At 42.8% G+C, this 23,452-nt stretch overlaps 1 protein-coding gene across 4 annotated transcripts in view; it reads right to left on the bottom strand.

Annotated features, from left to right (window-relative positions):
- The window catches only part of sfswap (splicing factor SWAP), a 36,177-nt gene extending 13,919 nt beyond the window's left edge, over positions 1-22,258 (bottom strand). The window contains exons 1-14 of one of the 4 annotated variants that reach the window (XM_040197227.2): positions 21,870-22,258; positions 20,168-20,331; positions 18,039-18,170; positions 16,060-16,136; positions 14,510-14,732; positions 14,225-14,325; positions 13,331-13,481; positions 10,111-10,378; positions 9,624-9,776; positions 9,354-9,447; positions 5,211-5,268; positions 4,266-4,369; positions 4,029-4,158; positions 689-885 (exon numbers count right to left, since the gene is read on the bottom strand). In XM_040197227.2, coding sequence (XP_040053161.2) covers positions 689-885; positions 4,029-4,158; positions 4,266-4,369; positions 5,211-5,268; positions 9,354-9,447; positions 9,624-9,776; positions 10,111-10,378; positions 13,331-13,481; positions 14,225-14,325; positions 14,510-14,732; positions 16,060-16,136; positions 18,039-18,170; positions 20,168-20,331; positions 21,870-22,069 — 2,052 coding nt within the window. In that variant the 5' untranslated portion in view covers positions 22,070-22,258. Of the gene's footprint in view, positions 1-688; positions 886-4,028; positions 4,159-4,265; positions 4,370-5,210; positions 5,269-9,353; positions 9,448-9,623; positions 9,777-10,110; positions 10,379-13,330; positions 13,482-14,224; positions 14,326-14,509; positions 14,733-16,059; positions 16,137-18,008; positions 18,171-20,167; positions 20,332-20,785 lie in introns of all 4 variants that reach the window. The other 3 variants (XM_078088431.1, XM_078088433.1, XM_078088432.1) reach the window with 3 other exon arrangements.
- Positions 22,259-23,452: the final 1,194 nt, after the last annotated feature.

Genomic DNA, 23,452 nt, shown 5'->3' with positions numbered 1-23,452 from the left:
TGGGAAATGTGTCGAGGCCAGGAAAGGCCGCAGGTCAGCACTCAGACTGGTATTCTCTGTGCTAAAATGTGTAATACTCATATGTTCCTGCCTACAAAAAAAACATTATGATCAATGTAGGTTGAAGCGGCAGTTTGAAAATCAAAGCAGGGATGGAATTAACGGACACAGTATTTTTTTTTCTGATATCAAAGACTGTTGATTTTTACTCTGACTGTGACTTCATGCAGTTAGCCCGCTCAAGTGGCTCCCAGCAGCCTGATTCCAGGTGGAAAAGTGAGACATGAGGCATGTTACCATTTATCTCAAAATCTTTTCTTCTAATGGCCCAAAACGGTTTAACCCGTCTCACAATGTACCAGTGCAAGTATATATAAGTGCAATCAAAGCAGCTTGGTTCTCTCAGAGTAAAACTTTTAAATGGTACGAATGACACAGTTAAAGCTTTAATCTATGAAATTATTGTGGGCGAGATTAATGCCATAAACTATTTCAACGCAACTTTGATTGCTTCCGGTGCGCGTTGACGCCCGACACGAAACCGCTGCATGCTGCAGTTAGTTACATCGCAGAGGCCGAGGCGGTTGGTTGAAGATGGAGAGAGCTTTCTGCATTGGAGGTAAAACAAACAGAGACGCGACATACAGCGGGGGAACTGTGTGTCGGGGTCGATCGACCTTTCACCCACCTCAAGCTGGGCGCCTGAGTCCAGCCCGGCCCGCTTGGCCTCGGGCTCCCCGGCGACGGGGCCGCGCAGTGTCTGTAGGAAGAGCGCCGCCTTCCTCTTCCTCTCGGCCTGCAGCTGCTTCTCTTTGGACTCCTTAGATGCCTGGGCCAGCTTGTCCCTGGCTGCAGCGGACAGGCGGTCCTCCAGTTTCTGCTTGGCTAAGGGATACGAGAGAGTACAAACAGGTGAGAGATGCTCCCGTTTGGTTTTTTTAACCACAGCCGGATACAACTACAGTGACACGAGGAGGAGGCAAAGAGTGATCGTGCTCCGCTTTTCACTCTGCTGACCTCGTGACCACGAGGGAGGGAGAACAGGATGAAAGAGAGAGTGTGTTTCTCTTCTAAGAAATAAAAGAATATATAGACACAAAAAAAGTTTTTGCCCCGAATAATAAGGCCTCCCTATGTGGCGGGCACTTTTGAATAAAAGATTAATACAGAATCAAACTGGGAGGGGAGATGTGGGTGGGGAAGAGGAGACAGACGGCTGAGTGGAATTGGGTGATGTGATGGGAAAATATGCGCGGTTTTGACAGATGAGGAGATAAAGTGACAGAGACGGGTGGGGGGGACGGATGAGTAAAGAGAGCACACACCAATGAGATGAGTCACGCCGAGGAGCGGAATAAAGGAGACATGGAAAACGAGACGAGACGGTGAAGTCTAAAGCAAATGCTGGCGGAAAACAAGTTGTTGGGAGTTATGCAATCGCCGGGGCTACTGTCATCTCTCGGAGGTTAAACGGGCCCGATGCCGAGGCAAATCATATTTGAGGGCTGTGTAAACAGCAGCCAAGGCCGTGCTGCCTCGGCTGCCTCGGCAGTAACGTAATGTTGTTTTGAAACATTACATACGAGAAGCTGGAACATTCGCCGCTTCTAGTTTCTCGTACGCGGACGTGCTCACGGCCTGCCAGCCATTCTCCTTTTAGCTCCATTTTGGGTCTCAGCTAACTCCTGAGGTTCATATCTGGCTCCTTAGAACATAAACTGTCCCCGATGCTCAATACCCAGTGGCACATTTGATCTGTCTGCTGTTCAGCAGGTAATGTCTAGTCAGTTTTTAGCGTTTTCAAAGAAAACAGAAGCCATAAACCACACTTTGAGAGGGCTGAGAGTAAAGCCAAACCGTAAAGTAAAAACTAGCCGTGAAGCCGAGGGGAGATGCATCTTTGGGTAAAATGATGGAGGGCGTATCGCTATAAGCAACCTCACACACATTTTAACGTTGTTTTCTGTGACCCGTTCAATGAATGGATCACAGATAGCATCTATAATTACAGTATATCTACAACATTCCTAACTTCACATTGATTTAAGATACATTGTCATTCAAAGTCTTCCACCACCACTATTAGAAATACACTAAGAAATGTTTGCAGCAACTTGAACGATTCATGTATTTATCGCTGGGAGCCGCTTTCATTGTGCGGCTGCTTTCCAGACCATCGCCAGAGATTAGCGCTGTGCTGCCTGCCACTGATTCTCCTGCTATCTGATCAAGTTAGGCCTGCTGACTGACAGCCACTTTGCCACACAGCAAAGCCAATTCAGCCAGCTATTTATTAGGTTCTTCCAGCCTCTCGCTCTGGCTGCCGTTCAGCTCGATATATATGAGAGAGAGAGAGAGAGAGAGAGAGAGCGCGTTACTCTCTGGGATTGTCCCGACGAACCTAAACGTGGAGCAAAGCGGTCCGGACACAAAAACAGCTAACCGTGAAAGTTATGTGATTTAAAGCTATTACAGGTTAGGCGATGGCGACGCGAAAAACATAAATACAGGAGTGTGTCAAGTGAAATAAACACAATGTTCAAACTTTGGCAAATAAATAATGTATTTGTGTAGGTCCGCTGTCAGTTTCTAGCATATCGAAATTGTTTTTTCCCGGACTGTGACATTATACTCGTGATAACATATTTCCCAAAAAAGCAGTAGCATGCTCGCCACATAGAGCAATCTAGTAAATCCCCAAACCTGATATTAAATCAATTATTTTCACAACTCAAACAAAATGACTTAATAAGAACTGTGCCTTGTAAAAAGGTATCCACTGTCGGTAAGACTTTTAATATTGCTTTTATCATTTGCATTTTTTTTCTTCCTGCAAAAGCATTTCAGATTTCATGACGAAGCCTTTGAGAGGCAGACATCTTGGGACCTACTCAAGGATTGAGTCATTAGTAATGATTAGTGGGATGACAGGGAAAAGGAATTTTTCTTACACCTTTAATATTTAGACTGTTTGTGCAACTGGATATCAAGTAGGGCCAAATTCATCTTCGAGAAAGGACAATTGCATCAGCATCACCCGTTTGTCATTTCATAGTTCAGCTGCGGTCCAAGGCAAAGCGTCCGATTTTGAAAGCTAAAAGACTACAAATGCATATTTTGGAGGGTGTGAAAGTATAACAAGATGCAATGAATCAACTTCCAATATAATAGCTTTCAGCTTCCAGTAGCAAAGCCTATTAGTTTTGAAATTAATAGCCGGTGATACGTTACAGCACATGAATATTTTAGAGATGTGCGGAACCTTGAAAATATAATTGCCAAAATGATGAGACAACTTTTTATGTATTCTTTCCCAATCCCTCACTCAGGAGATCTCTGTACAAAAAAAAGGTATGTTTACCAGCCAAGCGTGATGTTATTAGATAAGCTGAGTTAGATGCCATAGGTCCCGATGAAGATCCTGATCAGAGTGTAAACCTTTTATAGGACAAAGAATGCTCTCTGTGAGTGTGTGCGTTCTAACGTAGGCAAAAAAAAGTCAAGTGTTTGAGTGCAAAGTCACTGATGCGTTACTTTAGGTGAGGGGAAACAGAGGAGAGGGAGTGTGTAATACCACAAAGCCACGAGTGAACAAAGGAGTGAGACATAAATAGAGAGAATACATCTCCATTAGGCCTTTGGAGAGATCTGTGCGGTTGTTTGCGGTGCCACACTGCGGGGTACACACCGGTGAGACAATTCATTATTCAGACTCAACGGATTTATCCATCTCCGCTCGTCCTCTTTTGCCCACATTACAACCCTCCCACAAAGAAACGGCATGCCGGTGGGTGTGACGGAGGTGTCTTGTAAGCACCTGCACTTAGTCTGTGCTGTCACAGAGAATCTGCGCTTACTCTCGCAATATAGTCGGATTCAATTTTAATCATGTTCAGCCAAGTTATCACTCTTAAAATAATATTTTGTAGCAACCTGTTACCTTTTCAATATATCAATATTAGCTTGGCTAAAGCTGTGCATGATCAATGTTTGTGTTTGCAGTGATATTTTTTTTTGAATATTAATACCTTGTTTTGCCTCCAACTCCTCCAAGCTGAGGGACGGTCTTTTGTCTTCGGGTGCAGTGACCGGAGCGGGGTCCTTATCGGCCATCATGGCTCCGCCCAACAGAGCTTCCAGCCCCTGATCGTCCAGCAACTTCAAAAGACAAACATGGACGATGATTTATTGATAATGCCGTTTTTTCAATGCATACCAAAAATCACCCCTGGATCTGCGTGCATTGAATAGAGCTGGAACTGGACCTTGTCCTCGTCGGAGTCGTCGTCCAATCGCACCCGGTTCTTCTCCAGCGGCAGCATATCGGTTTCCTTCGCTTTGATGGCAAAACAGATGGGGGCAAAAGGGGCTGCGATGGCACAAAGAGACAGAAGGAGTAGTGTGGTTTAGAGAGAACAAAAAGTATTTAGAATAACCGATAAACAAATACGGCTTGGACATAAATTTATTTCACCGTTTCAGAGCACAATGAGCCAAATGAAATAAAACTATTAGGCGTGCTTTTTTGGCAATGACAAGAGAACAAAAGGATAAAAGGGCAGGAGGAAGAATGAATAAAGGGATGGGCAGAGAAACCCCGAGAAAAGACGCGGGAAAGTGCTGACGAATAATATGTTTGAGAGCGAAAGAGAGTTTACAAAACAGACGTACACAAAGAGACGGGCGAAACCAACGGGACAAGAGGCATAATACAATGAAGGGAGAAGAGACCGACTGAGGGACAAACAAAAGCTGTTTGTCACGTTGATTCCTTTTTTACAATCAAACACAGAGAGTACAGAATGTGCCTCATTCCCTCAAGAAATAACCCTTATATCAGACTTTGATCCTTATTGTAGGAGGCCGGATAGTTTACTTGTGCACTACTCTGCGCAGTTATTAGTTTTCTTTGGCCTCCGCGAGCTGTCGCCCCAAAATGCATGCCTTCATTTGCATTTGTGCATGTTTATGGATCCCGCCGGCGTCGCGGTAAGTGGACGCTTTCATCTTTGCGTAGACATTTCCGAGACCATATCACCAAACAAAGGAGCAGACGTGAATACCATCCAGACTCCCAGGCAGCTCCGTGCGTAAACACCAACATATGAAACATGCACTCACATACAGTGAACATGTGCATGGGTGCTTACGTGGACATAGTTAACTGAAAGAATGAAGAGAAGCAGTGTGTTCTGTGCTCTTGTTCCTACCTTTTGCCACGTGGGCCGACGCGTCGGACTGAAGCGCATCGTCATCCGGAGTCTCATTCTGGACGGGACAGTGAAGAGAAGAGAAAGACAATAAATAATAAATGCAAACATACCTGTATCAATGTCCGTGTCCTATAAACTAACAATGTTTAGAGAATGTTGACAAGGCGTCTAAAGTTGTCTGTTTTTGTCTGCAGTATATCTCAATGTTATGAGCTTACCGGCAAGACGCGTGGTGCCAAAAATACAATTCTGTGGAAACCTGCGGTTCTTGACTTCGACATGAACCACTTCTGTGACGGGTTAGAAGCACAGCAGTAATATGTGCACGTGGCGTCAGGGGCGCTTCTAAAGGAAACATCCGCAGGAGCTGCTTGCTATTTGGTTTGTCCCAGAAAAGGAAACTGCTGTGAATGCTCGCTGGTTGTGTAACACCAGCGGCGGATGGATGTTAAATGTTAGAACGCGTCACTCCTCTCCCAACGATTTCCAATTAAACTACAACTGTTGTGTCTAAATAACGTGATTAGTCATCTGGCCGGTTCCATCAGCGGTCAAGGTTTGCACCTCTCAAGTTGTCTCACTCCTGTGTCACGGATAATGTGGCTGTGGAGGAGAAACAAAGAGCAACTGCCGAGAACAATAACTTCTGTACGTGGCCGAGCTGATACCTTTAAGTGCATTGCTGTAGCGAAGGAATTGGGTAGAAAAGAAAAGGTCAATGCACCATTAAAAGCTTGCGAACGACTGTTCAGTCGAGCCAATCTTCTAAGATGAAAGACTTGATTTCATACCGTCAGAGCACAGTAGTGGGAAGTCAGAAAAGAAGCAGACAATGGAAACGATTAACTTGTGTGCAGCAGCAGTCTCTAAAGGAGCCCACACATCTCCTTCACTCACTTAAGCAAGAAATTGTCCATGTATACTGGTCATGATTGATGAAGACATCTATACAAAGACTGAGATATATCAATACATATTATATGTTTATATTTATTCTAATTAACTGCACTAATTGCAACGGGACACCCCCTTATTCTATACTGCAATGGTTATTGTCTGATATCCTTTGGGACATAAAAATCAAAAATATTTTAACCAGTGGACTGTAACATTTAAACATCATCTATGTCACCTACCTTTACCAGCTGTAGAGATGTACATATCTGATAAAGGATCGATTCATATCACGATAAGTGTAGAAAACAACAACAAATGAACGGCTAACTTTTTATACGGAATACAAGTAGTTACTTACACAGCTTTGACTGCCTCCAATCTGTTCTCAAAAATCCTACCGTATGATCTATCAAAACAATTTCATAGAGCTTGGTAATTTGCAAAGGTCATTAAACCACAAACGCTCTGTAGTGGTACCTGTGCCCCGAGTCGCTATCCTAAATACAACCTTCCGATGGGATGACAGGTCAGACTGGGGATGCGGCCGATGCCTCACGTGTCTTCCCATGTTTGAAGGATGCTTCAAAAGGAAGCATCCGATGCGGCTGTAAATTTAACAGTGCTTTCAAAAGTCAAAGCACTTTACAGACGGCCCGAGAGAATATAACTTCTATAAAAAAAACAACTCTAAAAATCAAAGCTCACGGGAGAAGCAGAAGGAAGAAAAAACACTCTAGAAAAAGAAAAAAAAAGGCTCATCATTTGGAGTTTGCAGGAACGCTATTGTGTTCACATACAAAGCTAAGCTTTAGCTCAGCCTTTGGAATCCTGGGATTACTTGTTTCACATGCGTGGCTGTGTAGACACAGGGCAGTTTAGATAATAATAATCCTCCACTCTGGATGAAAACATGAACCAGTGTTTCACAGCGGAGCTGCAGAACCTGCGCTAGTTGGAGATCACCAGCTTTACAGGAAGGTGTAATCTACAATAGAAAAACCAAGATTAGCTTTACATTGTGCTAGAAGGACGGGCACGTTCACATGACCAGTGTTTGACCTCTCGCCAAAGGAACGGCTTGTTAAATAATAAATAAATACATTTTAGCTTAATTCAAAAATCAAATGAATGATAATTTGCATTGTTCTACTTTGTGTTTATGCGGTTTTAAGTAAAATGCCGAGCCAAAGGAAGAACATTACATTAAATGTTAAAACGTTAAATGATCCGCTCTGTCATTGAGACTTCATTTGAATGCATTTAGTAATCGAGCAAACTTGTCTCCCTGTTGTGATGTTCTCATAAATGTGAGTTCACATTAAGTGACCTATTTATTGCCTGCAATGCAATCAAGTTTTCGAGTTTTGAGGCAGTCAGTCGCATATTAACCACAAAGGCTCTGGCGAATCCACACAGGTTCTGCTCGATTCTACCAAAACAAACAACGGGAGCCGCTCAGGAGTGAAGCGGGACTTCTATGAAAGCATCAAAGACTCTAAACAACTTCTGAGAAGATCTCTCTAAACAGGAGGTACACACACACACACACACACACCTTTCACAATTTACAAAATGCTTCTCTTTTGAGGAGAGTGGCACATTCTGAAGATCGTGAAGATTAGAATGAAAACAGCAGTTAGTCGCCTGACTTTAGCTCAGTCTCACTTTTTCATTAACTATGAAAAGATCAAATATAGTGCTGGCTGAGAGGGACGTTATCGGCCTCCCAATACCCACAGTGCAAAACACAGGGCAGGTTTTTTTTGTTAGAAAAGCTGAGCAGCAGCTTGTTGGAGTGGCCTGAGCGGTGTCATAATCACATTCCTCCGCACTCTGAAAAGCAAGTGGGTTTGAGTCATCTTGAAAACGAATTACAAAAACCCACTTGTCACTTTCTACCTCTCCCCCCCAAACCAGACTCACGATGCACGACGACGCTTCGGAGAGGAGCCACAGGGACGCATAAGTGAAATACATTCGTGTATCTACGTCCCGAGCAATAAACTCGCCAAGTAGATACACAAATGTATTTGCCCACATACCCCTACAATCACTATTAATTCCCCCGTCTGAGAGAGACGGTGGCTGGATGGCGCTGCTGTGAACTCAGGCACGCTGATCGAATACAGATGACGGAACGCCAAAGCAGCACAGCGATGAGACCTGGAAAACGCTCGCACTGAGATGTACTCTGACACGTTCTGGCAGATTCTTGTTAGAAAACCGTTTTTCCTTAAGTAAGTGAACTTAAAATGAACTAGAAACGCGTGTTCCCTCCTAACTGCGAGCTGATGGGCTTTGGGCCTGTTGGGCTATTCACATAAACCATTCCGAAAAAAAGGTTTTTCCAATTGTATCGGCATCATCAGCAATTCCACACAGCTATGAGCCAATTTATTTGGGGTTTTTTTTGGGGGGGGGGGGGGGCGAATAACTGCAAAACAAACCGAACTAAGAAAGATACTCCTTTAGTAGTCCCGCAGCGGGGAAATTCACGCCTGATGTCGAAAGCCTTGAGAAGCACCTGGTGACAAAATGCACTGTCCATTCATCTTAGTTGGAGTTATGAGAGGGGTTTTCCCATTCACAGTCCATTTCATTTTTCATGTTTCTCCCCACTCAGGCTCACATGAGGGTTGTCACAATACCAAATTATGACTTTGAAACAATACCTTTGAAACTATAAATATAATGATACTCGATACAATACTACAGGTACGGTACAATACCACAAAAATACTAGTATATCTATAATAGCAAAAAATGAAACATCTGTATGGTTTCTTTTTTTACCAGCTTATTCCCGCCCATCTTTTTTAACACTTTTTATCCCAACAAATGACATTAATGTTAGTATTAGCCTACAGCAAGATGTTATTGAAAACTACAGGGGACCATCGTAGCATTTCTTCCCTCGATTGATTGATGAAAGACTAATTACACTACAACAGTTTCCACGGCAGCAATGTTGTTACTCTCTCTTGTTTTTATCATATATTCACTCATCGGTTTTTATCAAGATGATTTATGATAAAATTGTGGTGGGTTAGGGACCTTTAGAATGACTGAACTGTGCACAAGTTCATGGCGATGTGGTAATTGTAATGGTCAACTGTATCCAACAAACTCAAGACGGACATAGGCCGTTATTGGTGAACTGGAGGCAATCTCCCCGATTTTTATGCACAAACAAGCAAACAAACACACACACATGCATACAGATATATTAAATGCTTGCATTACCTCTGGGAAGCTTTTTCCTTCTTTCTGCAAAAAGTAATTCTTCTTAAACTCATAATAGGTGTTGTACTGATTCCAAGACTGCAGGAAGTCAAACCTACAGTAGACGGAGGGAAGAACACAAGCGTTTGAGATGAGAGGTGAGCACTCCCAAAGGACAAACCAGAAGATGATGAAGAGTGCAATATCTGAGGGGAGAGTCACTGAAAAGAGTTTCTAAAAAAACACGATGTGACCAGAGGCCACAGATTTATTGCTGCTAAGGACACTTACCGTGGATCATTCTTGGCACGGACACTGGCCTCAAACTTAAGGCCGTTCCTCGCCACGTACTCGGCCAGCTTGTCGATGACGGGCTGGGTGTCGGGTGGTGGGGGGATGATGGCCGGCGTTGCTGGCGTGCAAACCGGAGCTTCGGGTTTTGAACTGTTTTTTGGGGGGGAAATTGTTCAGATGAGGGAAACATTTCATCAACTTTGTAGCACTTAAATTGTACTTAGAACGCCACTCATCTATAGCAAATTGTAAATTGGCTTATTTGAGGAAATTGCACTTTCTTGTTTCTTGTTCTTCAGAGTTTGTACCCTATGGTTAAATGCACTTATTGTAAGTCGCTTTGGATAAAAGCGTCAGCTAAATGACATGTAATGTAATGTAACTTACACTGTTCATTTAAATGATATTGCATTATGCCACTTGATTTTTGACCAGGCAAACTACCAGCAGGGCTTGTCACGCTGGGATGCCCATTACTTCCTACCTGGTCTCTGGTAGAACAGCGGGAGCCGCAGAGACGGCGACCTGAGAGGGGGCTGGAGCTGGAGCTGCCGCTGCCACGGCAACCGTTTCAGACTGGGAGGGTGTGGTTCCCAGATTAGGTGAGGCCTCAGAAGCTGTCGCGGGCCCCATGACACCTGGGGGCATGCTGCTATAGTAGGCGCTGGCATCTATCCCTGGGGGAGGCGGAGCCAAGCAGAAGGTGCCATCCGGGAGCATGTAGTAGCCGTAGTACGTTGCAGCTGCATTTGCTGGATAGAAAAGATGGGGACAGTATTTCACACTGTATACAATTCCACCCGATCCACAAAGCATTATAAGAGAGAGGTAGTATAACAGACTGTCTGTTTTTTTTATCCAAGAAATCATTTATAAAACATCATTTAATTTTCTCATGTCATGCCAACTGCTTTCCACTGTGGCTTTCACACAAGCTCTTACTACAGCAAAAGCTGAGACGTCCCTTTAAAAGGCAAATAGTTTGTATGGTACTGTGGTGCTTTACAGTGCAGGATATTATTCTTGTGTCCATTCCCCGTGTAGTTAAGTTGGCAAGAAACTAAGTACAGAGAAACAATTGCTTAATGTGAAATGATGGTGCTCCAAGCGATGCTTTAATTCCTTACAGAGAATTTTCTTGGCAATCTTTTTATTTATTTGTACCTATTTTCACCAATTGTGCCAATTGAAATACAAACTGTCAAAATCAGGCTCCACCATTGCCGTGTTTGTCACTGTGTGGAAATTACATTGCATGGAAAACATTCGACATTCGGCTTAACATACGTTAAGAATAAGCAGTGTTTTTTTACTATAGATATAAAAGTGTTTTAGATTTGGTGTTTTGTATAAACTGACACAGAACAAATGTAGTGACCACAATTACTCAAACTAAGCTGCTACTGAAGGAGCTTACATTTTAAGATTTCAATGTTTTTAAGCTTCAGAACGTATATTTATTAAGAGTAGAGACAAAGGGTAAGCAGATTCCTCAGTGTGAGGATGCGTTTTTTGGTGTTCAGATTCATTCAAATCAGCGGCGGGAAGAGAATATATATCAATATGTGACGTATGCGTGAAAAGCTCATCTCGCTTATCAGCGGGTTTGTGTTACAAAGTTTGTTATTGAAAAGAGAATGGGGAACGGGAGGGGTGAAGAGCGGGACAAGGACAAAACAAATTGTCAAAGCCGTCGACAGTGTGATATTAACACATTAGTCACTGCGGTTGTTGCCTTTCATGACGCGTCCAATTTTCTCCGGTAAGGAAAATGGAAAAGCACAACAGGAGCATTAATTTACGCCCTCGACGTGTGTCAAAAATTGAGATAACGGCTTAGAAGGCGTAGAAATGGTCAAAAAGGAAATCTAGTTGAATGGTTTTGTCAGACGGATGGATCGCCACATCGATGGATCAGATTCAGGCTAGATTCAGTTCATGGATCGCCTTTAGTGTTGAAGTTACTTTATTGTCTCCGGAGCTGCGCTCATCTCAGGGTCAGAGGCAGTAATTAATACAGTACATTACGGCAGACAACCCAGTACGAAAGAGATAATGGAGCAACTCGTTATCCACACCCTGTATTAACATTCGCGTGGGACGACAGAACTGCTCAGAAAGGACAAGAGAAAGCGTTTTCGTTGGGCAAATTAGCAGACCCCCATATTGAGCAACAATGCATAGCAATGGCATTCAGCAGCCGGGTCACCCGCAAGCCATTCAGTAATATCAACGGCCCTATTCCTGCAGCAGGGAAAAGGTCAAAGGGCAGCCTCCAAGACTGACTGAGGAACTAATAAATTGCAGTAATGGACAAGTTGGCGCTGACGGTTCAGCGGGGGCCAACAACCACGGGTTTATTTAAGCGACCATTTCAGGGGAGGAAGAAGACATAAATGGAACAAGTACTTAAGGATAAGTGTGATGAATACTGTGGAGTGTGACTCAACATGGATGGATACGGGTATGACCCTGCATGCCGTCCATGAGCCAGACACTCAACAGAAGCGCTGTTGTTTTATTTAATTCATTTAACAGATGTATTATTTATTGATCTTAATTTGATAATTCATCATATTCTGTGTCGTATGGGTCAATTCAACATCTAAAAGACCTGCCGCGTGACTTTTATTAGACATTTAAAACCCAACATCTGTATTTAATGAGAGGTTGCATTGCAAGAAGTAACTATGTATATTCCTTGAGTTTCTATACTTATGTCCGTTCTACTTCCTTATGTTGTCATTGTTTTTTTTATTTTTAGTGTTTATTACTGCAGTGAACAAAGTGAAAACCGGAATCTAATTCCCTGTAAGCATCCGTGGCCAATAAAGCTGATTCTCATTCTAGCCTTGAGCAATTTAAACTCACTAATCTTGCAAAAACATATTTTCTGGTCATGAATCTATAATAAAGTTTTCACATTGCCTTTGATGCGATATCAAAAAAGAGAGGAATCAAAATCAGTGATTTGTTGTGTTTTGGTCGAGGCGCTGCATGTGTCACGTCCACGGAAGCTTTTTGGAGCCTGGCTAATAGGCCGATTGAAATGTCGCGCACACCAAGAACACGTATCAATTGAATTCTTATCAGCGGCGCAGCCCGGGTGGAATAGAAAGTGTCGAACTTCTCAGCTCGATTTGACTTTGACTTTGTTGAGAATGCCTTTTTTTTATCAATAATAGATTATGCTCAGCATTAATTAGTGGGGAGCTTTATTAAACAAATAGCAGTGGCAGAACGCTACAAGCAGAAAGAGCTCACTTTTTCGGTGTGAGGGCTGAGTGGAGGGCGATGGAAAGTTCTGTTGGGCTCTGCATGTAAACTGGTGGGGATCCAGGCTGGCTGGGATGTTGTTTTTGATGTGCTGAGGAAGCACTTCATCAGAATGGGGGCGGGGGGGTTGCGCCAAAAGGGCGGCAGCCACGTAGACTGGACACTGCAGACCTTTTAGGTGCTGGCATGATTGCGTGCACAAGCATTTTTATTGAAAAACACAGCTATGAAAGTTTATAGTCAGACCTGCCGTGCCCCTCTTATTCAATTTCATAGATTTGGCACCGATGCACAAGTAGAATGGAGTCAAAATGACGTAATCATTTTATTATAATCCTTGCTGCAGAGTATGTGGATGACATCTGCTGCCAGGAAGTTTACATCGACCAAAGCTGTTGGCGAGCAGTGCATCTCCGGTCCGTACTCACGCTCAGCGTTGAACTGCGCCGGTGTGCCGGAGACAACTGGGTCCGCCACGTCTTCTGCTTTGGTTGCCACCGTTGCTGTGCCGTTCCTTTCCTGTCGGGCTTTCAGTACGAGTGCTGCCAGAGGATGGTCTGGGTCCATTACTTGAAGAGGCTGGGGTAGATGAAAGGTGGTTTGATTAAGAACATTATCACACCGTGATATTTTCCTGTAAAAGCCGTTGAAATCACACCGTGTCCGTATTGTGGGAGAGACTGAGCCGTTTCAGAGTTGTATCAAAATAAATACGGCACATATTCAAAGATGTGAAGTCAGAACCTGTGAAATACAAAAAAGTAAAAGAGTATAATTCTGCCATTACATACATAATTTTATAGTTATCCCCATGAAATATGGACTAAGAAGCCCGGCTAGAAAACCAGAGTGGCTGATGAGAAGTGGAAAGCTCTGTTAATGGGAAGCAACTGTCGGACCGCTTCGTATTAAAAGGAGCTCATTATGTTTAAAAAAAAAAAAAAGATGAACGTGCCTCCACGCTTTACACTGCTCTGTCAAAGACTAATGACCAACCTGACAATGTACATGAAACCACTGGCAAGAAACACAAACAGCAAAATAGTTATTAACAGAATGCAGTTAGAGACACGGAGGAGCGAACAGCATACAAGTGCGATTCACTTGGCACGAATCAGTTAGAATTGGCAGCATACTAAAATATTTTCAGTTTGATCAGTGTCCAATAACAGCAAACATCAATTGCCTAAAAGGCTGTTTATCCTTGACTTATTGAAATGTTTTGGATATTTTCACAGGACAGCGTCCCGATATTAAGTAGCAACTGTGTCCGACAGGTGAAGTTCCACATTGGGGGGCGGGCAACATTCTATTTACGTTACCTTCACCAGCTCCTCCAGGCGAGAACACCTTTTAGGGGCAAACAGGCTGGGATGGAGGTAATTGCCGTCCCCGTCGTCATCTGAATCATCAGAGTTCGATTCTACATGAAGCAAACAACAAGAACAATATGATGAATATTTGTATGAGCAAGTGTTTAAAGCCATAATCAATGCACGGCATTGATGTACCTCACGTATTACCATGTCGATCGCTCATGTGGAACAGATATTGCTGCATTATTTGCAGTATGTGACTGTTGACACAGGCGGCTTTCTGCAACTCACCCTGCTGCTCATGCTTCTTGGCGGAGACAATGTTGTATCGACCTTCCTTCATGGCCCGCAGGATGTGTTTGTAATAAGGGTTCAAGTAATGGTCAAAGCGAAGAAAGTCAAACTGGGAGTTGTTGGACTGCTTAGCTTTCAGGACGATCTCAAACTGAGCCCCCTGCTGAGATACAAATTTGGCGGTCTTCTCGATGATGTTGTGGGTCTTGATGGTTGCCGGCTACAAAAGCAAGGGCACAAAGATGAGCAGGTATGTTTTAAAATGAATGTGTCCAATTCTAAAAATCATTGAAACTGCTTTTTAATGTGCAAAAAAACTATAACAATATCTTGCAGAAGCACTTAAAACTCTATTTAACTATTTAACACGAGATATGCGGATAGAAACAAATCACATCTAAAAACGCTTTGACATACAGCGAGAAAATAGCCATGTGTTGATGTTGATGAGCAAAGACATGGAGTAACAGGTCTTTTGACAATTTCAACAAAAAATATATGGGCTGAACAAACTTTCAGTTTAAGGTGAATCTATAACAGAAATGTTTTACAATGAAGAATTGGTGAACTGTGTACTGTGCCTCAGGCTTCCATCTTCTGGATGAATTAAATATCTTAAAGATGCATAATATATATCCCCCCCCAGTGATGCTTGCATGAAGAAATGCAGTCTTCTGGCTCAAACAGTGGAGTGATGCTAGCAATAGTCTGTGTTGTAGGTGTAATTTGTATTGTATACTAATGGGTTGCCGGTAAATGCAATAGAACGTGTTGCTGAATGTAGCAAGCATGGTTGTAATTCAATTAAATGGGTATACATTTAAAAACTAAAAATCTATTCTCATTTTTGGATCAAAAAGGGATGGCTTCTATTTTGAAAGTGGGCCGAATTCCCGAGCAGGTGTATAGGCTTTTTTCCTTCTTTAAACCGTCTTATTATTGGCCTTTAAAAATGTTGTTGGCCTCAACAATTTACAAGCGTTTGAGTCAAGTGAGTGGACCTTATGGCACATAACATTAGAACGTAGTCCACCCATTGTGAAAAGCTTATTTTTTGGACCGAAGGCATTTTCATGCTAAGCATTCTTCATTTTATTTCAATGACATTAATTGACATAATTAAATAAACATTGGGTGAAAATCAGAGAAACAAGAAATTATCAATTATTCATTCCTTATTATGTCCATTGTGTGTTTTTAATGATTACCAATTACCAAAAGAGTGCAGGAATTTCATGAATAGATGAATAAATATCATCTACATTAGGATAAGTCCCACATTCAGACATGACATTCTGTTAATTGTTGCTGTCCACTAGAGCTCTGACAAGCGGTTCGAGATGTACCCATGGAGACGCACAAAGAATACACACTATGTAGACACATTATGCAACCAAATATCACAAAGCGGCTAAATGGGAAGCAATTGCAGCGTCTGCAGGCCTACGTACAGTGGACCCCCCCTATGCATGTCCATTTGTATGTGTTGTGTAGATATAAACAGGGAATGAGGCACACAATAGGGCATCAGTGTATTTAACACTCACCAGTTCCACGTCAGGAGGGATGGCGAGTCCCGGGGGAGCAATAAAAGGTTCCTCGTTCTCCTCAGGCTCTGCCTCTTCTATGCATGCGAGGAGATAATTGGGCAAAAAGAATAAGATGAACTTGTGTTAGTCATTTGTAATGAAAAGTAAAAAAAGCTACAACTTGGGATTCATTTTGAATGCTTAAAGCGTTTTAAAAGAGGTGTGACCCACGTGCTCTCAATTATTCTCTCTGTTGTACAAATACCTGCCTCTGCACTGGGAAATAATGTACAGGTCAGGTGGAAACTAGATGAGGAATTTGCTCCTCAATTCAAAGACACAAATGGGTAAAAGAATCATTCCCAGCCACCCCATAGATTCCACGTATTAGTTGAGCCACAACAATAGTTTTAAAATCATCTTTTGGCTGAGGCTGAAAGCTGAGCAGCTTTCACATCACGTTCTCCATCCGGTCTCACATCTCAACTCCAATTTAGCGACGATATAAAGGCCCCTACAACAGTGTTCCGACTTCTTAAAGAAGAAGACGCAGATTGAATCAGCACAAAGGAAATGGAGAGCAAATATAGCTTTTCCATAGAAATCCCTTTGAAGTAAAGCTAGTCAACATTTTTGAGAAGTTATCCTTTTAATTTATTGTGGTAATTTATCAGGGTTTTCATCATACAAACAATATTTCAAGTGAGAAGGAAAATAACGTTTGTATTTGTATTGCTTAAAATCTTTTTACTATACGCTGCTTAGAGCTACAGCTAGATAGTCAAACATGAAACATATCTAATATTCACATTGTTGTGAAAAAAGTTTCTCACCAACTTCGCATTTCACAAAAATACATTTGAACACTTTGTAAATGTGTTCATTTAACTTCGTGCAATACTCATTTTCACTGAACAGCGCCTGAACCATCAAAACGTAACTGAACCTTCTTTAGTTTCCCATTAGCGATGCGGCCCCCATCAACGCGGATTGGTTGTTTACAACGCAACGGAGACCGCCAACGAGAAAACCATGAATGTCGATGTTACTTATGATTGCATATTATAATGAAAATTGGCAGGTAACGATCGTCAGCAAGACTTTATTTCACACTCGTGGTCAACGCTAGACTACTTTTCAAAGCTAGTCACACATTGACCCAGCAGCATCTTACACGGATTTTTCTGTATTTTTGAGATAACGGCGAGGACCATGAAAAAGGGAAAGCCAAACAAATGGGTAAGCAAACAAAATGTTAAGGGCCAGTGTTGCATGAACCTTGTTTACTTACTCCCAACGGACCAATTCTACTCACGTCGGGAGGCTTTTTTGGCAGATGTAATCATAACGTGCAATGGCTCTGCTCTCTCCCCAGGGAGAAGCATTTAGTCTGCATAACTGTCAGGCACTGGCCGAGACAGAGTGCTTCTAACTATCCACATGAAATATTAAAAATCGCATGTGTGTGTCCGTTTGCGTGTGTGCGTCAAGTCAGATGTGAGTGGGCGACAACCAGGGTTTAACATTTATTGCGCAACAACTTAAGGGATTCAATAAAAGAGTTCTAGGTCGGTTTCATGGTATCCTTCTGTAATATTTAATCGTGTTTGAATGTCTTTGATGCGTTCATTGTGTCCGCTGCAGGCAGATCATTTACCGAGGCAGTCCACGTGAGGTCGGATATTTGCAGATGGTCGTATGGATTAGAATAGTTCAAAAAGAAGACATGGATTAGAAACGTATTAGACAGACCTTCTGTGTGCATCACAGCAGATGACAGAGTCAAGCAGCTAAGAAAAGAGTAAGATCCCAGATTTGTAGGGATCATTTTTGGGGGGGTTTGCGCACCCTGCTGTGAGTCATCTCTACTGATTGTGTTGCGTTGCTCCAACACAACGTGTGCGTGCATGTGGGAGTGCGTCCGTAAATACTCTCTGTAGACGTACGTGATCACCGGACCGAGCTACCTGACTGGTTTGCGAGTGACGTGTTCTCACCGCATTCCCTGTTGGCTTCGTCCTCCACGGTGGGCTGAGAGGGATCGTAGTAGTCCGCGCTGTATTTGAAGGCCACTGCGTTGTAGGTGCCTTCATCAGCCAGAGCCTCACTCAGACGTTTGTACTCCTCCTCTGAGCAAGACGACACATGGTGAAGAAGCATGTACAACAAGGTCGATAATCATTCTGACATCAGATCAAAGAAATACAAGGTCTTCTAATACCAAAGTAGCAGTGGATCACTCAAAATGGCATTTTCAAAACCTTGAGTATATTTTTGTTTGGCTTGAATCAGTGAAGGAGTTTGCCCCTTTGTTTAGTATCTTTGCATTTGAAAGAGGAGAAGAAGCATTGCTGCAAAACCACAGGAAGAAGGTGCAGAACGAGGTGGTGTTTGCCCAAATATCAATGGGGCAACTCAGACCCCAGTTTATTCTGGCCAGCTGATAGCAACTGTTGATTTCACTCATCACTCACTCCCTCAACCTTTAAGAATACACATTGCAGTTTGGTCACGTTTAATAGGTATATATGATTATTTGCTATTTTGACCAAAACAGTCATTCTATGACTGTTGGCATTTATATATTTGGATTGAAATATGTCCCACTGATATTAACAGATGACAGGTTTTTACATAGTAAGATAAATAGTGTTAATGATGCCATGAAAATTACTTGTGACCGAAATGATAGTCCTTGTACAAGCGCACTGATCATTGGGAAAGAGAATTACTGCTGGTTAGATAAATACACATGGTTATTTGGCCTTGGACACCAAACCTTTCCAATTGAAATTCATGGCAAACTATATCTTATAAAAGTAGCAAGGGCAAAATTGCCACTAAAAATATCAATATTTCTAATGCTTTCCTCCTGCTGTCCCTTCAGCGGACAGACGGGTAATGGCCTAAGTGAATGGGGTCAGGCCTCCAAAACCAAGGACAAACTGGCCTGGGGGATGAACCTTCTGCACTAACTGCGTGTGTGTGTGTGTGTGTGTGTGTGTGTGTGTGTGTGTGTGTGTGTGTGTGTGTGTGAGACACAAATAATTAGCTCACTCATTCTGTCCTGTCGGTTTAGGAATGAGACCCCATATTTCACATGAAACTGTGGCTTATCAATTACATTACAGTCATAAAGTCTGTCTTTCAGAAAGGTGCTTTGTCATCAAAACAGCCGGTTTCATTATAATGTAAAACGACTGAGATGCAAGTATCCAAGGGTTGAAAGTGATTTCCATAGAAATGGCAGCTGTTGAGCTCAGAGTCAAAGACAGTCCTTTTTAAGGAGATGAAAAGCTGAAAACGTCTTAGAGGGGGCGGGAAATCATCATTTTGGAAGCCAAGATTGAAGTACATCCTATTCTGTCCGTACAGGCAGTTTTTTCATATTGGCGTGTAACTAGAGGAGTTTTAGATTAAAGATAATTCAAACCCTGACTGCCTGCCTAGAAAGAGAGTGACCACTTTATCTTTGAAAGTAAAAGACAGAAATCAGTAGCAAAAGGCAGAAATAAAGAACACAGTGTCAAAGATTCGGGAGCTTTTGGAGTTGACAGCTGTTGGCAGCATACGTGCAGCGGTTCCCCTCGCTAAGTCTGGAATTTTCTTTTTGAAGTCTGAAGCAATTGTCCACTCCTCACTACGCACGGCGCGTACGCAGACATGCGCGCACGCCCCCACCGTCCCGCCGGCCGGTCCGTTCGCCTACTGCTGCCATTTGGAATTAATATCAGCAAGCACCTAGCTGTCTAAGCATCATAAGGGATATATCGCGGCAATGAACAAATATATTTTGCACAGTAAACAGGAATTGCTCCTGTTTAATTTCTGTCCCTTTGAGTTTCTAATTTCAGCAAGTTACACAGTTATCGCATTAGTTAGTTTGTTAATTCGTTCAGGACTTCCCTGTTGCTCATTACCCCGCCTTGTCATTAGATGGTGGGGCGAAGGATCCTAACGGGTGACTGAGGGGCCCGCAAAACCTATAACAGGATTTCTACACTGTCTGCTGGGTAGCTGCCTTAATCAAACAGCGATGACTAACTCGAGAAACAAAGGGATACGCACAGATCAGAATCATCCGGCACGACCCATAAGTGCGTGTCAGAACTGGCGCCGCGCCCACCTTGTCTGGCCTCCTCCTCCAGCAGGTCGGTGTGCAGAGCCAGGTACCTCTCCTCATCCAACAGCGCCTCGATCCTTGCCTCCTCCTCCGACAGCTGGTAGGACGTATTCCATGAGCCGCTGTCATACTCTGAGAGGTCGTGTAAGTGACCACGGCCATCGTATCTGTCGGATGATAACAAGGATTAGAGGGATGGGAGTCGACAAGGCGTGTTGTACACAATATGCACCTACTTACCGAGGGAGGGGAACCGAAAACCCCAAATTTACATTAAAATGCTCTACCTGCAAGTCTGTCTAGGAGTATGAGTATACATGTAAAATGCTTTATGGTAAAATGTATCAAAATGCAGACAATGTAACAATGTACGAAGTCCTTGGGCTTAATTGTTGATTGTGCTCTTATGATACCTAGCAAGCTCTCTGTTGCTATTTCGTTCTTGGACAAGTATTACACGGCAACAACCTTAGATCAAAAGAAAAACAAACAAACAAAAAAGAGATCAAACAAAGCAACTCGCCTCTTACCTTACAGGGTTCATTCCCCCCTGTAACACTCACCACTACGTCTACATCTGCAAAGAGAGTTACATTCACACAAGCCCGAGCACATAAATACCTATCCGCAAGAACCCAAATGGACGACATTTTCCAGGGTTCGTCCCTCTACGGCACTTCTCAGTGGCAGTTTCTTCACGAAGACAAAGAAATGGGGTGCTGTGGTTGGCATTCGGGGTTTGGCCGGACCCCTTAGCCTACCTTGCTGGGGGGGAAACTGGGTTATGTTATAAAAGACACACATACAAAGGCTTTACAAATGAAAACACAAGTTGGGTCACCGCAGATCAAGGTGATTCAAATAAAGAAATGCATTATTTTAAGATTAGAATATGGTTATTATGTGCTCCGCACGTGGGACAGATATGGCATGCAGCCATCGGTTTCGCAGTGATGTTAAACCGTTTTACACACCGTTTAGAATTGGCATTGAGCTATTTTGAATCACCTTAACTGCTGTAACTTTAGTCTTGGTTCGAATTTGCTCTGGCCTTGTGGACTGCGGCAGTGCATAGCTTTGTGTACACTGTTCTGCTAGACTTCATTTAGGAAAGGAAGGAGAGAGAGAGAGAGAGAGAAGGAAACATCTTGTGTGTTGTACTCCATCATTTTTATTCTACTATTATGTAGGCCTGTGCAAACGTTTCCAGGAAAAATGATCCCCAACATGCCAAGATGCAAAGCCCACTTTAAGGCAACAGTCTTAAGAGGTTGTGGAATTTAAATATATTTGCATTAGTCTTTTAAGCAGACGCCATTACCAGTGCATGAAGTACACAGCACAATGTAATGCAGCGAGATAATTATCAGCTCTCAACAATCCACAATCACCGTGATACAATGTTTTCTTTACTGTGTTGACATGTTGTGTCGGACTGCAGCAGCTTTAGCTAGGCTAATGTTAGCAAACCATCAGGAGTTTGCATCTCGACAAGTTATTCTAGAGACATCAGACACACGCATTTCGTTGGTCAGTTCAAGACATCCAAAAACAGGCCAACATAGAAGGAATAAAACATTCGTCGCCAGCTGCAGGTATTTCCAAGCTTCTGCAAAACAAGCTCCAAGTGGTCCCTTGAACGTTGGGGCTAACTGGAAGGACAGATGGTTAGCATAATGGTTCGGTCTAAGTTTGTTCAACCGACCTATCAATCATGATGCTCTTTTCCCCCATCCATGGGATGAGATGTTTTCCGTGTTCATGGTAAAGCGCCTTTTCGTCGTCTGGAAACAGTTTGCAGGCGTATCCGAAGACCAAGAGGTCGGCGTATTTATCACTGTCACTCACATCCTTCTTCACAGGTTTGTTGTTGTGGTCCTTCTTTGCCGCTCCGCGACGATACATTTCCCAACTACTCGCTAGAGCCGAATGGCCAAATAAATTGGTTAGAAACAGTATAGAGACGGATTTCTGGTAAGCAAATAGCTTTCATGTGGTCCAAATGTTAGAATAATCCGTGATGTTGCAGCCCAAAACTATTCTACGTGCCGTCCGTCGCCATGTTGGAAAGGAGGCAAATGCACTTACGTATCCAGTCTCCGCTTTCGACAATGTTTCTACTTTCTTAACATTTGCTTGGATGAGATACAATTGTGGTTAAGAAAAAGCTATTCATTTATTTACACCATATATTTTATTTAAAATTTTAAAATGGAGTATATGAATCGTATTTTGCCTGTAAAGTAATTGGCGGTTTGCCGAATGTACTGGTGCTGAATGGATGTGACTGAAAACTCTCAACCCTGCATTATCGGTGCGTGGAGCAATAAGGGTCAAAGTCATGAGTGCACTTGGGTTTAAATGTATTCCCATTATCCCCAGACAAAGATATATTACTGTAAATTACCTGACAGAGTGTGTATACATGATATACTCACATTTGTTGGCATAAAAAAACAGATATACATATTAATTCTCTACTAAAATGAGGGAATCCAGCTCTGTAACCACAAAGCCTTCTCTCCTCACTAGCCTTTTCAAACGCATAGCACCCAGTTTCTTTGTGCTACCTCACCCATTTAACCATCACAGCCTTGAAGAGAACATTTGGCGACCAAATGATGATGTTGAAGAAGCCGATCCGCACATCAGTGCTCACCTTGTTCAGGTGAGAGAATGGCCTTTGCAGCCACGAGACAACCGAATGGCATTTTTACACACCCCATCTGTTGGTAAGAACACAGTAGTGGATGTTGGACCTGGGATTTATGAAGAGACAGCTGCAGCCGAGCTGAGGTCTTAATTAAATGTGACGATTTAAGCAATCTAGGACAAAAGTTATCCCTGAGTAATAAGTTGTAACTTGGTTGTGTCCCTGAGGTTAATTTACAGTTATATTTTTAGACGGATAAACTAAGATCAATAGTGGAAAACATGTTACGGCTTCCTGGTCCTGTTCATGTCCTTTTCAAGCATGCATCTATAAGCTCTTAGACACATCTTTCAGGGCAGATGGTAGAATTGAAGCAGTAGGCCTAGGCCTACAGTCTTTTGCTTTTTTTGAGCAATCCAGCCCAAATATTTTGGGAATAAATAGCGCAGAGCCAAAGACTTGTGCAACCTTTCTCTCAATATGTTAATGGACTTACCTTTTGTAGAACCTTTTTGCAATTTGCTCCTAAAATGTTTTCTATCAGCAACAGCTCCTCCCACGAGAATACGTTAACTATCTGACCTACACAGCCACCGGAGAGGTCTGAATAAGTGCTAACACGTAAAACAATCACA

This window comes from Gasterosteus aculeatus, chromosome 14 (genome assembly GCF_964276395.1).
Source record: "Gasterosteus aculeatus chromosome 14, fGasAcu3.hap1.1, whole genome shotgun sequence".
Classification (NCBI taxonomy): Eukaryota; Metazoa; Chordata; class Actinopteri; order Perciformes; family Gasterosteidae; genus Gasterosteus; species Gasterosteus aculeatus.
The sequence above is the reverse complement of the archived record's forward strand: the minus strand, read 5'-3'. Positions and strand labels throughout refer to the sequence as shown.